Here is an 18,624-nt window from a genome sequence, read left to right as displayed (position 1 = left end):
CAAATAAGTATTTCTTTTTCAGAGAGTTCAAAAAACTACAGCACAACAGTTTTCACTGTTATTTCTAAACCTTTTTTGATGAGAAACAAAATAATTATTCAAACACAGTTGTTTCTCTACTCAGTTGTTCTCACCATAGGCATACCACTTGACTAGTCTCAGCCACAATCTAGCCATTTTCTCTAACTTTTGTAGAGGGGGAAAAAAGGGTTAAAGCACACCAGAGCGTCTGTTCTGGCTATTATTGGCACAGGCAGACTCCAGAGGGGAAGAGGATGTCAGTTCTGAGAACGGAAGGAATTGAATGTATCCAGCTCCTATTTAACCCACTCCTTCCCACAAAACCAATCCAGACAAAATTCAAGTGGTATTTGTAAAGTTGTCCAGGTTTCTGAAAATATCGGCACACACTAGATTTTCTATCAGCTGCTGTGAGCTAAGGTAAAATAAACCAGAAGTGGTAAAATAAGAATTCCTTGCCAAGATGTATTAACTCGATATGATCATAAAACCCACATAAAATGCAAGGAAGAAGAGTTCTTATTATTATAGTAATAGATTCCTGAATAAATACAAAGCAACCTTCCTATTATCTTACAGTAACCTTCTGGTTCCTGTGGCTTCCTTTCATTATCACATTTTTTGATGATAATGGTGGCAGCTCTTAGATACTTTTCCTTCTAGTGGCTGCCAGAAGAAATACAAAGGATAGCCTAGCAATCCCAGAGGGAGTAAGGCCAGCTTTTGGATACAGAGCCCATATACAGTCAGAGAGTTGTTTGCATTCTCAAGTCTTTCTTGTTGATCTTTAAGTTTCTTCGTGTCACCGGTAGCTTAGAGTCCTTTGTCACTGTGCATGTAGCAAGCCTCAACACTAAAATATTAAATATTCCCAAGAAGTAAATAGAACCATAATGCTGATCACCTTTCAAAAGAGAAAACCGATCAACTCTCCTTCTTTGTACCTGTATATTACTCTCTAGTATGAAAAGTCTCCCCAGTAATTGATGCTGAGAGGTAAGCCTGAGAATGTTCATAACACCACTGACAGTGGCTGGAAAGATTGTTGAAAATATCATATGTTACAGCTCCTTGCACAAGACACCCACAGTTGCTTTAGCAGAGTTCATAAAATAATTTTCATTGAAAAAATAATCCATTATCATTTCGTTGAATCTGAGGCTTCTCTTACAGAGTTTCATCTATCTGTCTCTGAAAATCTTTTCATTGTGTAACTCATCACTAAAGTTTCTTCACCATTTTTGTACTTTTTCATGGTAAGCTCTATCCACAAAACCGCGGCTACTCTTTCTTCCTTCTAGGTACCAATTTTTCTTACGTTGGACTCCTTTTCTGACTTTGGCCAACAAAAGTGCTCTTCAGTTCTTGAAAACTTTCCCCTCAGCTCTAGGTTCTCATCAGCTACAACCAAAAACTCCTCATGGTGTTTTACCATGTAGAATGTGGCCAGAAAGCAGAGTGTGTGATAGATTATTTTAATCTTCACAAGGAGAAGGAGAGAGTATGGACCCACCTCTAGGTTCTGTGGGGAGTGGGATTAAGGACCACACAGCTGTTTCAATGACAGCAGGGCCATCTTTACACACAGGGAACCAGTAATTTCTGGACAAATGCTGACAGAAAACAGACTTGTCTCCTCCTGAATGCTGTCTCATTACTCTGAAACATGTCAGAAATGCACTATTCAGACAGTCTGTAAAGCAAATAGTATGGACTGCACTGAGGTATGTCTTCTTGTTTCACACCAGATAACAGGGGTGTTCTCACTAGTTTTTGTAAATCATGAGATTTTGCAGCTACATTTTACACCACAACTTGAATTCATCTCACAGTATTTGTGCACATCCTTATCAACTAGCTGGAGTTTGGGGAGCAAGCCTTAGAACCAGAATTGCATCCTTTTTGATAACTTTCATTTGGAACTGAATTGCTATTTTACATTAATCCTTTTTATTCTACCTCATTCTCAAAGAGAAGTAGCTTAACCTCCTTGCAAATTCTTTCCTAAATTTTTTCAGTGGCCATTGCAGGAGAGGGCTTCACGTACCAATGGATTCCATACCCTCCCTGTAATATGCAGACTGATAAAGGAAAGAAAAACCTGTGTATGGTGTACATCTTACTTGCTCAACAATGGTTTATGATGCAGACAATAACTAGTGAGATTATTCAGTTTCCATAGTGACTGTCTCAGTGAAATTATCTATTTCTGGAATTCTGTCAGCGATCACCAGTGTGGTTAGGATAGTTCTGGGTTCTGCCATCAGGGTTGCCCATCAGCTAAGCAGTGAGCAACAGAAGAATTCATTTCCCCAGGAAAAATCTTAGGAAAATTAAACCACCTTGCCAACTGCAGGAATATACCAAAATGTACCTTGATTTACATTTAATCCCATTTTTATTGGGTAGTATCATTAAGCCTATTACACTATACTTCAAATTATTATGAACGTGCCATACTAATTCTATGACCATCCATAAAAGTACCACACAATTACCTGGAAAAAGTTACCCTTACAGTTATGATGGAAAGCATTAACCTACACATTGTTGTAGGATTGCTGACAATACCAGAGTAGCATATTCTAAACAAAAGTTTAGATTTCTGAAGGGCAACCACTGAATCTTGCTCAACAGGATCTAAAGCCACTATGCCACATGTGACCTACATTACAACAATCTACATGAATGTCCCTAATAATGTTTTCCAAGGCATTATTTTGTCAAATTTAACCCAGAAAGTAAAATTTAAAAAAAGAAAAATGTATTTACTATATCTTTGTGACATTTTCATTAGAGAACCCTTTTCTGCTAGCCCCAGCCTTTTCACAACTTGCAAAACCAGAGGGGAATTGGATTCCCCAATAACTCTCTCAAAGCATAGCACTCTTTTCCACCACAGAGAAATAGGACATATGCTCACTCTGGGTTTTAATTCCTGCTGATCTTCACTGCTACTGAATTTTCTAGCAGGGCACTCTAGAAGGCAGATAATGAAGCTGAGCACAAAACACTGAGTTAATTTTCACTTTTGTTAAAAGCTATACTTTGCTCAATTTCTTTTTTTTTTTTGTAAAATCAGAAAAACAAATGACAAAATAAAGGAGTTCCAGCTGTTGATGTATGTAAAGCAATAGGGAGACTGATAACATAACTAACTAATGTGCCCTATACTATCATTTTTCAAACAGTGTTATATTAACCTACAGAGAAATACCCTGAGTTCCCAACGACTCCAGTGCTGTTTCTTTCCACCTTTGCATTACCTTCAGCCTAAGCTTTGTTTTACTTTATGCTTAGGCAACCCTGCTCTTTCAGCAACAAAGTACTCATCTGAAGTCCTTACAAGGATTTGGAATCATGGGAAGAGATGATGCACAAGACCATTGTTTTTTCCTTATGTACTACCTCTTTAAGCAGACTAATTGTATACCATGAACATTGCTTAGGCTTCAACTGCTTTTAATGCAGAATGAAGAGGCTTTGCTCAAAAGGCAGGAGATTGCCTTGCTACGCAGGAGAGTTATGAACAGTAACAATGACAAAATTCTGGAACTATGCCAACTTTTTCATTTCATTTCATTTCAGTAGGAGGGTACCTGTGCAGAAACCTATTTGCTTAGACAAAATCCAGTCTAATGGACTTTCTGATTCAGGATTGCAGTTGTTTTCTCTTGATTACAATGAAGTTTAATGAAACAAATAGGGAGTATCTACTTCAAGTAAATATAACTGCTTTTATTTTTAAAATTAGATTGACCTAACCACATGCTCCATTTTGCTTAGTGTCTGTTCTGTGACACACTTTCTTAACATTTTGATTCAATCCTAATGAATAAAAGACATCTGCATTGAAATAAAGACAGTTAATAAAACCATATCTCTGTTAGATTTATATACAGAAGCTATAATCTAACATACAGGTAAAATTTGAGAAAAGTTGTAAAAATACCTACCAACTAGATACTAGGTTATATATTTAATGTGCAACAAAGTAAATATTTGTTAAAAATGATGTGCCACTGGAAAACTCTTCAGTGAAGAACATAAAGGAAAGAAGGGAAAAGGAAGTGGAGGAAACCCCTGAACTCTCATATTGTTTGACTCTGCAGCAAAAACCTCATCTCTCATTAGCTCACCTTTGGCTAGTGATCTCTGTCCTGTTGCATCTGGCACTGCTAGACAATGTGCATCTGCACTTAAGTAAGAGTTTTGGGATCCATTGTTGGGTTGGAAAAGCTGGACTTCCTGGCTTTCTGCTGCTTCTCCACAGACTATTTCTGGCGGCTCATCAGAATGAATCTGGACGCAGAAAGTTAAAGGCTGATCACCCTCTTCTGTGGCAGAGCTGTTAACTAGGTCAAGCCAGGACTGCCTCTCGGAATAAACCACTTTAGACGCCAAGGAAGATGATGACTCTTGCGAGTTGAAAGTGCTTTCAGGAGAGGAGAGAGAACAAGATGCTTCACTTGACAGAGTTGAGGTGAAACATGACTTCTGCTGATCCTGCTTTCCAGAAAAAAAAGCAGAGGGGGAAGAAAAAAGAAAAATTATTTACAAGTCATTCTTGTTCTTAGTTTCTACATGTTACAGGTATACAGCTGAAATGCTAAATGACCAAAAATTGATGTAATCTGATTAATTATCCATTCAAACAAGCCTGAGCTATGGCAGCCAATCTGCTACAGGGCAGTAGCTTCAGCCACTAAGCCCCAAGGCGACCAGAGGCAAAAGAGATACAAACCTGACAATGTCTAGAAGTAAAAGACCAAGGAAAAATCTTGATTTGAATGTAGCCTTCCATGCTACTCTCACACTTACCTTCATTCTTTAATTTGTGTTCACTTTACTGGTCTAACCAAGAGTGCAGAAGTGAAACTCCAAATTAGACATTGAACATGAAGTTTTCTTGAAGCATTCAACAATTCCACCAATGCAACAAGCATAGATTATTGGTACCAAGCACTGAAGTACACTGAAGTACAGTAAAAATGTATTTTACCTGGTCCGTTCAAGGGATAATCATTCACCAAGGCAAGAAGGCTGATAGGTAATATGATGGCAAATTAAAGATGGAAAGAAAAAACAGATAGTTATGGGACAAAGGGTAGGAAATGAGGAATGGTACAAGATTTGTGTTTGCTTGTTCACCTGCTAAGATTCACTCTTCAGCACATGATCTGGAAAAGGATCCAAACTTCACAAGAAGCACATCAGAAATCATTAAGACATCCTAAGGCCCTCAATACTCAATAGGCCCCCACTTCTTACCCTGCCTTAACAGAAACACATACAACCAGAGAGGTCTCAGAGACATCTAACAGTCATCATTGTTAGTTAGGAGTTGAAATTCCATTTAAAAGAAGGTTGAGACAAAGAACAAAGCTTTGAGAAGTATTTAGCTTTCCAGTCAAGTGATTAGGCACCCAGGTCTTTGTCTGCACTAGAAGTTTGCATTGATTGATTTGTACTATTATCTGGTCACCAAAAACAACTCACACAGGAAGAACTATCACTAGTCTACTTCTTCCCCACCAACCACTGAAGAGACCAGCTAAGAGAGTCAAATACACAAGTAATACATATAAAATCCACAAATATACACACAAATACCCAGAACAGAATCTATTGACAGTGACAAATAAAGTAATGGAAGAGGAGGAAAGACAAAGTCTTAAAGTGAAGTTCTTAGCAGAAACTATCAGAAATTGTGATGAGATCATCATGATATGAAAGCCAGACTCCTTGCTACTGCAGAAATTTACTCCTTCTGCAAGTCATCTGCTACTGGTCAATGCCAGTATCAGAATACCAGACTTGATAGACCACAATTCTGGTAAGTTTATGTTCTCAATATATATGTAGAATAGATCTGTGCAAGGAGTAAAACAGATGATAACTAGACAAAGTATTGGAAATCACTGAGAAGGTGTTGCTAGGGAAACCTGGACAAGCTGCAAACACAATAAAGGGAGCAGTCAGGAATACCTATTTATGACCTGGTAAACCAAAAATAAGATTTTTTCAAATAAACCAAACCAAGAGTGACAATTTTTTTGATCATGATATTTAAAGTTTTGCAATTCAGTGTTGTATACTGTAATGTATACTTCCTTTTTACATTAAAAACAACAAAGTAGATTTGCCTTCCTATGTTTCTAATACAGCTGTATCATATAACTACTACTCAATTCAGAAGATGAGGAAGACCAATATCAGATTGTGGGTACCGTTTGTTTATAACAGTTTCTTCACTTTTGTAAATTTTCAAGGCCATTCATAGTATAATAGAATTGTCAAGGTTGAAGGAGACTTTTAAGATCTTCCAGTCCAACTACCAACCCAGCACTACCACTGCAATCCCTAAACCACATCACCCAGCGCCAGATCCAGGTGCCTCTTGCACTTCCAGGGATTGTGACTCCACACCTCCCTGGGCAACCTATTCCAATGCCTGACCACTCTAACAGTGAAAAAAATTTTCTAGCATTTAATCTGAATTCTCCCCTGTCGCACTTTAAGGCCATTTCATCTAGTCCTCTCACTGCAGGTGCTGTAGAAGAAACAGGCCCCCACCTCAGTATAACCTCCTTTCAGGTAGTTGTAGAGAGCAATGAGGTTCCCCTTAAGCCTTCTTCAGGCTAAACAATCCCAGCCTTCAGCTGTTCCGCAGAAGTCTTAAGTTCTCTAATTCTTCCACAATTCCTCCAAGACCTTCCCAAACATGGCAGGACCCAGACATTTATGTTCCTCTTATGAGAAGTACAACATTGTGTTTCTGGTGCATTTTTGTTTTTAAAATGGAAACCTTAACATATGCATCCTAAAGCAAAGGACAGACAGAAGCCATCACAAACTATACAGGTGAGTGCTACAAACGCCCACAGGGAACACAGGTGACGTTAAGCATTTCATCTAAGAGCACCTATCACAAATTTTTGAAGTATTTGTAAAGTCAAGTAGATCAACTGAACAGTAAAGGCTCTTGCTTATATGGTGCGAATGGTCTAATTTCAACTGTTCAAAGCCAGGAAAGGAAGATGTTAGATATCACCTCTATTTTTCTGGCATTTTTCCATGCAAAAAAAAGGCTATTGAAATTAAAACCGTGCTACACTGAATGGAATATATTTTTGTTTTCATTTTCATTGTGTGTCAAATAAAAAATGTGGGTGAGAATAAATGACTGCCAGAAGGTGTTTCTTTTTCTTTACATATGTGTTGTGTTTTGGTTCTTTCTTTGGCATGACAAATGTTTACTTAACTTATTGGAGTGGTTCCTTTGGAATTTTTGCAATCATCCATATAAAAATAAATATCCATTTGGGGATATTTTAAAAAGCAGATCATAAGCATTCCACTGGAGATCAGTGAGTCTCTAGACATTTTTTAGAGAAAAATTATGACCATTAAACAACTCAACTGCTTTTTGAGGATTGCTGCAATCTATTGTCTCAACATATCTGCTGATTTTTGAACTGTAAATCCATTCACACGTGGACAACTTAATGCAGGTGGTCAGTTTAACTTTTGTCCTACAAATGTTAAAATTTACTTGTTCCTCACTTGCTTTTTTCTTCCACGGTACCCAAAAGTATGGAGGAACATGGAAAGCTCATGATCACCACTCTTTTCAAGTTTCAAAATGGTTTGAGTCAGCAGAGAATAGAACAGCCAGTATAAACCATATGCTAGAAGTACAGCAAAATGTTTGCTGCTCTAAAATGTAACAGAGCCTCCTCCTGAGTGTTTATTAGTTTCCAGATTAATAATTTTCAGTTTGGAGTTGATTTCAAGATGTTTGGAGGTCTTTCTGTGTAAGACAACATTTGTTTGATTTTCCAAAATGTCCAGGCCTCCTAATTCCTATTTTGCAAAATGGCTTTGCACTCAGGAGGAAGAGGTGCAATTAAAAAAAAATAATAATAAAAAGAAATTAACTTTAGTCAATGCCTCTGGCATTCTTGATGCTGGGCTGAGTTTCACTTCCAGTTGCAATTTGAGAAGATTAAACCAGGCCAACCAAAAGTGCTGTACCCACAGAGTATCAACCCAGATCCACCACATTACCATGTTTGGGACCTCACAGCTTGGTTCAAGAACTCTGCAACAAATAAACATGCAACAAGCAATATTTAACCAGCCTTCGCTGAGGTAATCATGGGCTCCACTTCCGGAATTGACTTCCTCATAGAAGCTGTGCCTTCCCAATCCTCCCAATGGTTTCCTTGCTCCAGCATTTGTCCAGAAGTGAAAGGGACATTAAATGGGGTATCTAAAAGAAGACTCTGACTTGCAATCAAACACAACTGCAGTGGTACCCAACTGTTCCTACTCACTCTTTAAGCAAGCTGAGCACACGGCAGACCCACAGCAACTGGAACCTGTTCCAGTGGCCAGTTCTGGGGTGGAAAGATGACAACTTTGCTCAGGAGACACTAACCTTTGTCCACAGGGAAAGGGATTTTAAGCGGGGGATAAGAAGGGACATCAGCTGGGAAAAGTAAGGTTTGAGAGAAGATAATCTTTAAGGGAAAGCTTGAGAAAACAGGACCCCTCAACATTTGCACAATTGCCTGCACAATTTGCATGTCCCCTGCTAAAATGTGGAGACCAGCGCTCAAGAGGAGCATATGGGAAGGATACAACCAGAGATCATCCCTTCAGCAACAGACCAACAAAGAGCAGGAAGCCAGAAAAACAGAAAATTAAAAAACAACACCTGTTTAAAACTCATCATCTGGAAAAATGCGAGCATTCACTCAGAGGGGAGCAGATGGAAAAAACATCTACAGTCCCTTAAAAGCAAAACACTGAGGTATAAAATTCAAAATGCTTTATTATTGACCCTTGGCCTAGAATAACTGTTGGAGACATAACACCAGAGTTCTTCTTTTCTCTGATATTTATAGCCACTCAGCCACATTTAACTTCTAGTTAATACAGGCCATAAAGAATCACGTTGTACAAAGTAGTGAACACCCTGCACCCCACAAGTGCCAGGCAGGTTGTTTTACAGTGATAAACATTACACAACTGTTTCAAGAGAGGAAGTGAAGACTGACTTATCTGACTGAAACAGAGGGGGGTAAGTGGGTGACAGTGTGACATACATTCCCAGCTTTATGTGAGCTTATTAGATTGTCAGACAGGCAACCCTGTGTATGACATCTCCTTTTATTAATGTCTATCATCACACAAGTTTCTCTAGCTCATCTGTGTATTTCAGATTTGCTACTGCTTCATTGCCTCTGTGCCATATAGGAACCTGTACCATACCAGTGAGGCAGCAGACACTTCCCTTCCTTGAGATGCAAGGAGACTATTTAGTATATTAATGTACACCTCTCGATGTTAACTATTAGCCAGTGAAGGAAAAGGCTTGAACTCAGGATTCCTTATTTGGGCTGCATTACCACCCCAATCCAGATTTCTAGACAAAGAATTAAGTAAATCTCCCATTTTAAAGCACATATAAGAGACCTGAGATCACTGGGAAAAACGATGATATAGAAACAAGATGAATAGGACAATACTTGGCTAATAATTAGGTGAGTCAATTTGATTAGACACGAGGCTGCATAGTGCTTTTTCTAATTTATGAAATTAAGTGAGACAGGAAGGAATATTCTGGGCAAATATGCTACACTTAGAAAGAAAAAAATGCATAGATTTTGGAAGGATGCCTATTTTCTTTTTTCATAGTCTATTTTTCAGAGGTAGAGGAAAAGAACAGATTTTATCACTGTTAGAAGAGGCCTCTTTCCCTTTACTTCTCTTCACTGCCACAGAAGCAGCTTCAAATTCAGCAGTCTTAGAAAGAGTTCACTCAAATAAATAAATACAAAGCTGTTGGATGATGCTACCAGGGGCACAAAAAGAAATAAATTTCAGGGTGGATTTAAAAGAAAAAAAGAGAATATTATGGAAAAGTAGCTTATAGCAGTGTGTTGAAAATCTGGTAAAGAAAATATAAAGTGTGTGTATGAGGTAGACACCTTCCTTTCTCCGGCAAGACAGATATGTCTGCATTGGAAGGAGCTGATCTCTTACAGTGTGAAGCTCCCTGCAGTGCAGGATGTGATAACTGTGTGCTCTGCTATAGGACGGGGGCACTCAGTGCATCTACATTTCACAGGCACAAAGGATGAACATTTCCAGACACTGTTGTAGGTTATTCTTAAAAGTGTACCACCTCAAGAGAATTTTGTTTCAACTGGCTTGCAACAAGAAACAGGTTAATTACTGGAACACTTACCAAAGGAGGAGGTGAGGGCTGGACTGTGTAGGGGGGAGGTGGCGTGTCCGTTACTTCTGGATCATCGTGTTCGCTTTCGCTGTAACATTCTGAGGCAGACATGGAAAATGAGCAAAAGAGTTAGATCAAAACATGTATTCCTCACAATGCTGTGGTAACCAAAGATCACCAAGCAGGATATTCTGGACTGAGGACCACACTTTAATAAGTCAGTGTCTCCTAACCCACTTGTGGTACCGCTACATTACTTAATGGCAATACGTTTTTTAAATTTTTTTTAATTAAAAAAAAAAAGTGTTAATTTGCTATGACAGGAAACACTGCTCTAGATAGCTTCACAAGTAGGTTTGGGGTGAGGGTTTTTTCCTCTCTTTACAGTGTTTAAATTAGGAGTTTCATTTATAGTAGAAGTTAGGGAGAGCTGTTGCAAGTAGCAGAGGCAGTTCCTTAATCTTTGTAACCAGTAAGTTTTCTTGGAGCTAGCAACAGGTATTAGGGTTTTGGCTGCTATTTTGGAGTAAACAGACTGCTCCCATCATGCTTTGGAAACCGCAGAGCAGCCTTGTCTTTTGTCATCACACAGTAACCCACACAGGCATGACATACAGCATGGTAGTACATGTGCAGAGGTAAAAACAAAATACTCCAGGGCTATACAACCCATTTATCCTTTTTTATCTTCCTTTTTTGTTTTGTTTTTTGTTTTTCAACAAAAAACAAACTGAAACTCAGTATATCTCTTGATATGTAGCAGAGGCAGTCATGTTGTTATTTCTTTCACCTATCTGTGTAGCAGGTGAAAACATTTTCTCCTTTTTTTTAAAAAAAGTGGATTAAATGAAGTGATAATCATTGATAAGACACAGAAAAACGGAGGCAATATGTTGCTGGTTCCTATTCCCAGGACCTGCCTGTAAACTTTGGGCAAGATCATAGAATCATAGAATAGTTTGAGTTGGGAGAGACTTTTAAAGATTCTATAGTCCAACTTCCTTGCAATGAGCAGGGATATCTTCAGCTAGACCAAGTTGCTTAGAGCCCCATCCAGCCTGACGTTGAATGTTTCCAAGAATTGGGCATCTACCATCTCTTTGGGCAACCTGTCTCAGCTTTTTCCCACCATGAAAAATTGCTTCTTTATATCCAGGCTAAATTGACCCCTTTTTAGTTTAAAACTATTACCCCTATCCTGTTGCAAAAGGCCCCACCAAAAAGTTTGTCCCCACCTTTCTTACAGGCTCCCTTTAAGTACCGAAAGGCCACAAAGATTGGTTTCCTTTGCTAAATCTCCCAGCATGTATGCAACATTTACAGGAGCAAGTGCTGACACCACATACGCAGACTGACTGCACCCATCCCCGCCTGACTGAGCTGGGGACACCAGAGTTTGCCAAGACAAAGCCGGAGCTTAATGAGGACAACATGAGTGAGTGCTGAGGGTCACCAGAACAGAGGCTGCCCTTGCAGTCTCCCCAGGATCCAGCACTCTGCACTGCCGCTCTCTCCCTTTGCTGGCAGCAGCTTCTGCTGTCCAGGAGCAGCTAACAGCAACCCTACAGCTCTTTGCCCCAGGGGGCAGGAGTTGCTTATGTTCTGGGAGTACTTTGTCAGAGCTGTGCTTCAGGGGTTCACGTTACTAGAAGGAAGTGTGTTAGCACGGTCTCTGGGCAATCACCTGTGATTAGCTCATTTTGTAGTTAAATTAATACCCATGCACTTTGTTATTATGAATGTCATTTAGGGGTTTTAATAAGCACAAAGTGAGGGGAATAAAGTTGTAAGAGAGAAGAATTTTATACATGAGAGGGAACTTTCTAACACTGATAGCAAAGAGACTGATTACCTTTTCGCCCTATACTGTTTGCAGAACCATAGGGATTTTGAATAGCATAGCTGCTATTCTGTTTACTGGAAATATGTGCTGGCACATCTAAGCATAAAGAACTGAGACTGGCTGCAGTAAGGGCTATATCAAATTCTAAGACTCTATTAATGCCTTTTTGAGTAACTCCTAGTAAAAAGCTTATTGTTTTTACGGTTCCCCTTTTAGGCACATAGAAGAACTCAAAAAGAATCAACAGCTGTTTCTGATATTCTAAGTAAGCAAATGAGGTTGGGGGGTGGAGTTAAAATGCATAAAAAGTATATGAATACACAAGAAATGTCATGACAAGCAACAAGACTTCTGAAGAATTATGGGGTGTGATACAGAGGGGAAAAACAGATCAGCAGGAACAGAAGTGACTGTGGGTACTGACAGCGTTTTTCTGAAGTGCAGCAATGCCTCTGCAAGGGCACATCCACCCAAGCACATCAGTGGGGGCTGCACCCACACTCAAGACAGCTGCTTGATCACCTGTGACAAAAAATGCATGAAAAGACAAGGAGGTATTTGACACCAGAATCAGAAGACCTTTTTCTGAAGGGGAGATGGGCCACTAGGTTTAAAAGCTGAAGAATTCTTGGCTATGTAATGTTATTGAAGGGTAATCAGACAACTAGCTGCAGAGGTTATGGAGTGGATTATTTTGTATCTTTTGGTCACATTTTTTTAATTAAAATTAGTGGACTGACTAATTTTATATTGTTTTATAATTCTCAATTCAGCCAATACTACAAATTTTGAAGCTTAAAAAAATTGTTTTCATATATAAAATTTTGACCATCCTCATTTTCCATCAAACCCTTCCTTTGTGAAAACATGGACAACATATTTGCATTCTTCCTCACTGAGTACAATTACCTTGCAGTTCTTGCTACACAGCCTAATACTGAATATAGCCCTTTATCCTAAACTGATTTGATACAAAACTGGGCTCAAAGAGGACACAGGCATTTAGGAGGAATTAGACAGTGTAGGAACTAACAAGTTTCCTGAAAAGAAACAACCATGAACTGAAAAAAAATAAATTGATGAGACATGCTGAATCAGTGGTATCTGTGTTTACCAGCCTCAAAACTCCTTTAACGGTACAGTATAAATGGAGCCAGAGTATAAACAAAGCCAGATCAAACTAATCAATAATGGAATTACATGTCCCAAGCATGGGCATAAATCACAATCTTGAATTCTGGGAAAAAGCAGAAGGGACATAAAGAGGAACATTTCAGTGCTTAGACAAAACAGGCTGCATCACCCAAGTGTTCATACTACTGCAAAACCCAGCTTTTTCTTCATAATGACAGGTCCTTCACAACCTGAACAGTTCTAAAAAGGGCATTGAGTACCAATACTCTAAAAATGGAGGGTCAAAAGCCCAAATAATGACACATATTCTTTATGTTAGAGTCCATCCCTGGTTTGGTAACATAATACTACCCAAACACTTCTCTTTCTAAATCCACTCCCAGCACATGTGTCCCCATGAGCAGCTTTTCCAACTGCTCTGACAGGTGATTTGCTTTGTCCTCTGCCCAGATTTCTGATTTCAGCACAGGTATACTCCCGTCAAAGAGTTCTATTAGGCCAATGTGCAAATTAAGGCAGTAAATAAATTTCTTGGGAACTTTTGAAGTTACTCATTTCCTGATGAACTCCTGGGCCTGGCTCTGAAGGAAATTGTAGGCTTCAGAATAGTGCTACCACCCCCTTGTTCCCCTACATTGCTCTTGTTGAAATGTCCAGGAATGGACGAGACGTTAGGGATGAGTCTACAGTTGTTCCCAAGCCTGCAAGCTCCTATGCTGTTGCACAGCTCCTGTAATACAAGTCACCAGCTCAAAACCCAGAGCAGCACAGCTGTTTCTCTTCACACTTGGTAGGCTTAGCAAGCCAGCAAACTGCCAGAAAGTAGTTATACACTTCTCACAAGATCACAGAGTGTCTCCCTCAGTCAGACTGTTTCTCACCATTTTTTCTTTTTTTGTGATTACTCTGTGCCAAGTCACTGCGGTTTCTCTGAGCTCAGACAGCAGACAGACTCAAGATGACAGTTTAAAAGAAAGAAAATAGCTGACAAAAATTTGGTCAAACAAAAACTGTGAAGAACACAATGTAGTTACACACTGAAACCAGTTAGGAGCATACCTTCCTCATTCTTCCCATTTGGTGCCTGAGGGTCCACAGCCATCCCCAGCTTACTTAGCCACCTGTGTTTGAAACAGAGGGAATATAGTCAGGGGTACTTGCATGCTCCTCAGACAGACAGAGTTTTGCTCCTTTCAGATGTGTTCTACATCACCACATCTATTTTCATTAGTCTGAAGACTGAATGTCAAATTTTCTATTTCTTAGATCCTTTTCTAGAAAGACACCAGTTACCTGAATACTAATATTCCCTGTGGTGAGCAGGATGAATTGCCTTGGGCATCTTCTTTCCCTGATCCTGGAAAAAAAGCACTACTGATGACCAAGGAGTTGCATTTGTGGAAGCTAAAGGAAAAGTATTTGTGCTTTATCACCATGTCAGTGATTTAGTCCAGCAATTGAGGTGTCACCTTTCACCTCAGATGAAGCAAAGGCATGGGAGCCATAGAAGATGATGTCAGATGGCCTGGCCAAAGCTATTGAAGCACCATCTAAGAATCTGAGTCATTTAAAACCAGACTTTTTGACCATAATATTCTGTGTTCTTCAACTTCCTATGTCCTTTCAGGTTTAGTAAGTCTTACTTCCTGTGTTGCTTTAAGGTACTAGTTATGCTTTTTTTAAATTTCTCTTCCTAGGTGGCTGCATTTTTCTAGAGCTAGAAACATCCCCTGGATATACTTTCTGTGTACTGTTTTTGTCTATATATCATTCAGATCTATCCAGGTTTTAAGAAACTAACGGCTGAAAAAGCTCAAGCCTTTCAGATTAAAACTCAAGCCTGAATAGGGAATGTATGAGGGACAGGAATTACTGGGGGGGGGGGGGGGGAACCCAAACACATTTTGTTTTATCTTGGTTCTAATAAAGCTATAGGAAATTTGCTAGCAAGATCAGTGTCAAAGTAACTACAGTTTTAGACTGCAGTATGAACAATAGAGCCACATAACAATTCAGAAAAAGTCATTTCTGTAAGAGTGTTTTATTGACTCTTTTCTGACAGCTAATCATAACAGAATGATTTTTTAAATGAAAACCCACCTTAACAAAAGACAAGATTTGCTAAAAAAATTCTAGGATTTCATTAATGACAACGGAAGAGAAGTCACTAATAACTATGTACAACTGGCCAGCTAAATGCATGCAGCTAGTCAGCATGCCTTTACTTTTCATGTGTGCATTACAATAGCAAATATATGCTAAATTAATGAAGCACATGATTGTATTAATAAATCCACTGTTGATTTAATAGATATACATGTAGGTATATGCATATATAGATACATGCATGAAGAGTTACAAAAGGTCATGATCCATCAAGCATTGATGCATGCCAATAACTCAACACACACAAACGCTCCAGTGAGTTCAGTGGAGCCACTCACATATGCATTTGCAGGACTGGAGCCAAGAGAACAGATGTCTTTTAGTCTGTTTTGACATATGCATGAGTATGTGTGTACTTTATGTATTAAATGCATGTATTTTATACTTTGCAAAGGAAAACATCATCAGTTGCAATGGTGAGAAATTAGTGCAGCATAGTGCAAGCTGCTTTAACACTAGGTGAAATAGTTCTAAGCCAAAACAAAATTTACACAAAAAGTGGAGTTTGAAGAAAGTCGTTCTGGGGGTATAAGAGCTGGGACACCTGCGTAGGTTTCAATCACTGACTCCCATGAGACTAAACATGTCTCACATGAGAATTTCCAGCTGGGCTACAAACTGGCTGTTAACACTCACTAATGTCCTCCATTAGCTCTAATTTTCCTTCTGCAAACATCCTTCCATCTCTTAGCTCTCAACCAGGGTTACTCTCTCTATAGAAAGACTCCTGTCCAGCAGTCCCTCATTCTCAGTCATCCTCACCCTATCTGCCTCAAGAACTGTCACTCCATTCAGGAGCTCTGGTAGGAAATGCAGGAATACAGAAATGGATGGTTATCTCCCCACCAGAATGCTCCATTCTTCTCCAAGTTTCAAAGGGCAATGCATTCTTTCCTTCTATATTAACCTGCATACATCTATAGAGTACAGATTTATTTATATCTATGCACATACACTACTGTAGTATTGTACATTTCTGAATCTGTAGGCCTTTTAGGAGGTCACACGCATTCTCTCAAACTCTCTCCTTTTCTACTGTAGTAAATATGCATGAGGTCTCCTATTTATAGAGGGAAAGAATAATCAATGACCTATGAAGAATCTCACAAGGATCACCAGCAGAGCCATGATTAAAATCCTGAGCTGTCTACCATAGGATCTCCCTTCCTATTTAAATTGTACCACTTTGTGTCCAGTATTTGGCCATTTAATGCAATAACATTGTGAACAGACTGCAATCTGAAGTAAAAAAGACAAAGAAGATATGAGATATATCTGAATCAGTCAAAATTGGAACAGTATAAAATAATATCTTTCTGATAGCTCTGTGACTTCCAAAATGGCAGTATTCATATCCATTTTTACTTCTTGCATTAACAGAATAACTATCTGGTTGTTCTTCTGCTGGGCATTTCTGGAAAGTAAATTTCTGATCTGTCACGAGGGTTGTTCAACTGCAACAGTTTCGCACTACTCCGAAAGCAGACACTGTTATATTCTAGTCCTGGTTCACTTCTGGGACAAAACTATATTAAGCCCTCACTTCTCCCAAGGTTATGAACTTACTATCAAATCTTAGCACCTCTCTATCAGAAAGGAATTTTACCAGCAAATGTTGGGAAGATTAGTATCAAAATTGGGTTAATTATATGATTCTGATTTCAAGCATCATTAGGGAACAAATTTCTTCAGTTTCCTTCCATTCAGTGACCAGAAAACAAACCAGACTCAGTAATTCCCCAAATAGCTTTGTCAATAACCACTTGACAGTGAAAGAACGAACTTTCAAAGGGTGTTCTCATGCATAAGACAGGAAGAAACATGACCAGTCACTCCTACTTACGTGTTCATTTCCAGAACATTTTCTGCCGCAAAATAAAATGTCTTGATCTGTGGGTGGCTGATCTTAATAGCACTTTAGGAAAAGAAAAATATAAGAGATAAAAAGAAAACTAGTTTATATAAGAAAGAAAAAATAATAGCTGAATGAATTATTTAAAATATATATTCATTCCACTGTATTAGTCCAGATTAACTTGTCCATCCATATAGCTCTGCCCTTAAAACTCTAATCTATTTTTAGCTCACTTCCTTGGCCACACATTATTCAGAGAGTATAAACCACAGGAACTAAAAAAGAAGGAATAAAGAATAAAAAAAGACTTCCATTGTTTCATTACATAATTCTGTTGCATTCCCAAACCTCAAATACTCTGTGCAATTTTGCTGCCTCCAGCTCTAAAATTAAAGTAAACCTGAAAAAATTCAGAGGAAGTACCAGCAGTGATCCAAGGCATTGAACAGCTTCCATGAGTGATTGATCAGGCTAAGACCCCACAGCATGGAAAACTAATGGCTGCGGGAAGGGACATGTGACACAGTAAAGTCACAAGTGGTGCACAGTTGGCGAACAGTGACTGACTCTTCAATGACTTTTCCAAGACAAGTTTTAGGGGGGACCAAAGAGGCAAATAGATGGCAGGTGTGAAGCAAACAAAATAGAGTTAGTCCCCTGGCTACCTCCAATAGTTAATCTGTTGGTCTCAGCCCCAAACTATGCTTTAGTTGAATATCCACCACTAAGAGTTTTCAGTGCCTTTTTTTACCTAAAACATAGTGTCCAATCCTGAGACTGTGTATCTTCCCTCTTCTGTACCTCATTCGGCTATTGTCCCATGGAAGCACACACACATAGTTGGCTGGGCCCTAGCTGACCCAGCAGTACTGGTTTTCCTAACTTATCCAAACAAGTGATGAGAACATTTCCCTCCCAGCCAACTGCCACCGAAGTGAAAGACATTTTCTTGTGGTTCTGTACTATATGACTCAACCTTTCCTCTGAGAAAACAAAATGGAGTGCCCCATATTCAAAATAGCTGCCCCCTTTCCTTGGAGGAGTCCAGCCCACAGTTAACCTCAAGAACACCTACAGCTAATTGCAGCATGAGACCCGAACAGAAGAATGAAGGCTTTCTCTTGAGGGAGATACAACAAAAATCACGCTGAGCTTTATAACTTTGAACAACAGCAACACCCTTCCAAACCTTTGAAGTGTGCTCAGAAGCAGCTGGAAGTCAGTGCTGCATAGGGAGTTTGGAAACAATGTTTTCAAATATGTACCCTGCTAAACAAAGGTTTTATTCCCCACAACCAAAGGCTTCAATATAGCTCAAGCTCAGTTGCACCACAGAAGTCTAAAGAACAGTCTCAG

General features: G+C 39.1%; 1 protein-coding gene across 5 annotated transcripts in view; it reads right to left on the bottom strand.

Moving 5' to 3' along the window:
* IPCEF1 (interaction protein for cytohesin exchange factors 1) overlaps window positions 1-18,624 on the bottom strand; it is a 73,715-nt gene that overhangs the window by 11,468 nt on the left and 43,623 nt on the right. For 4 of the 5 annotated variants that reach the window (XM_027632423.1, XM_027632443.1, XM_027632450.1 and 1 more), the window contains 4 exons: window positions 17,257-17,328; window positions 14,307-14,368; window positions 10,280-10,368; window positions 4,161-4,530 (listed from right to left, as the gene is read on the bottom strand). In XM_027632423.1, the coding sequence (XP_027488224.1) occupies window positions 4,161-4,530; window positions 10,280-10,368; window positions 14,307-14,368; window positions 17,257-17,328 (593 nt within the window). The remainder of the gene's footprint in view (window positions 1-4,160; window positions 4,531-10,279; window positions 10,369-14,306; window positions 14,369-17,256; window positions 17,329-18,624) is intronic. The other variant, XM_027632431.1, reaches the window with a different exon arrangement.

This window comes from Corapipo altera, unplaced genomic scaffold, assembly GCF_003945725.1.
Source record: "Corapipo altera isolate COAL_440 unplaced genomic scaffold, ASM394572v1 2b, whole genome shotgun sequence".
NCBI classification, from domain to species: Eukaryota; Metazoa; Chordata; class Aves; order Passeriformes; family Pipridae; genus Corapipo; species Corapipo altera.
This window is presented reverse-complemented; position numbering and strand designations above follow the sequence as displayed.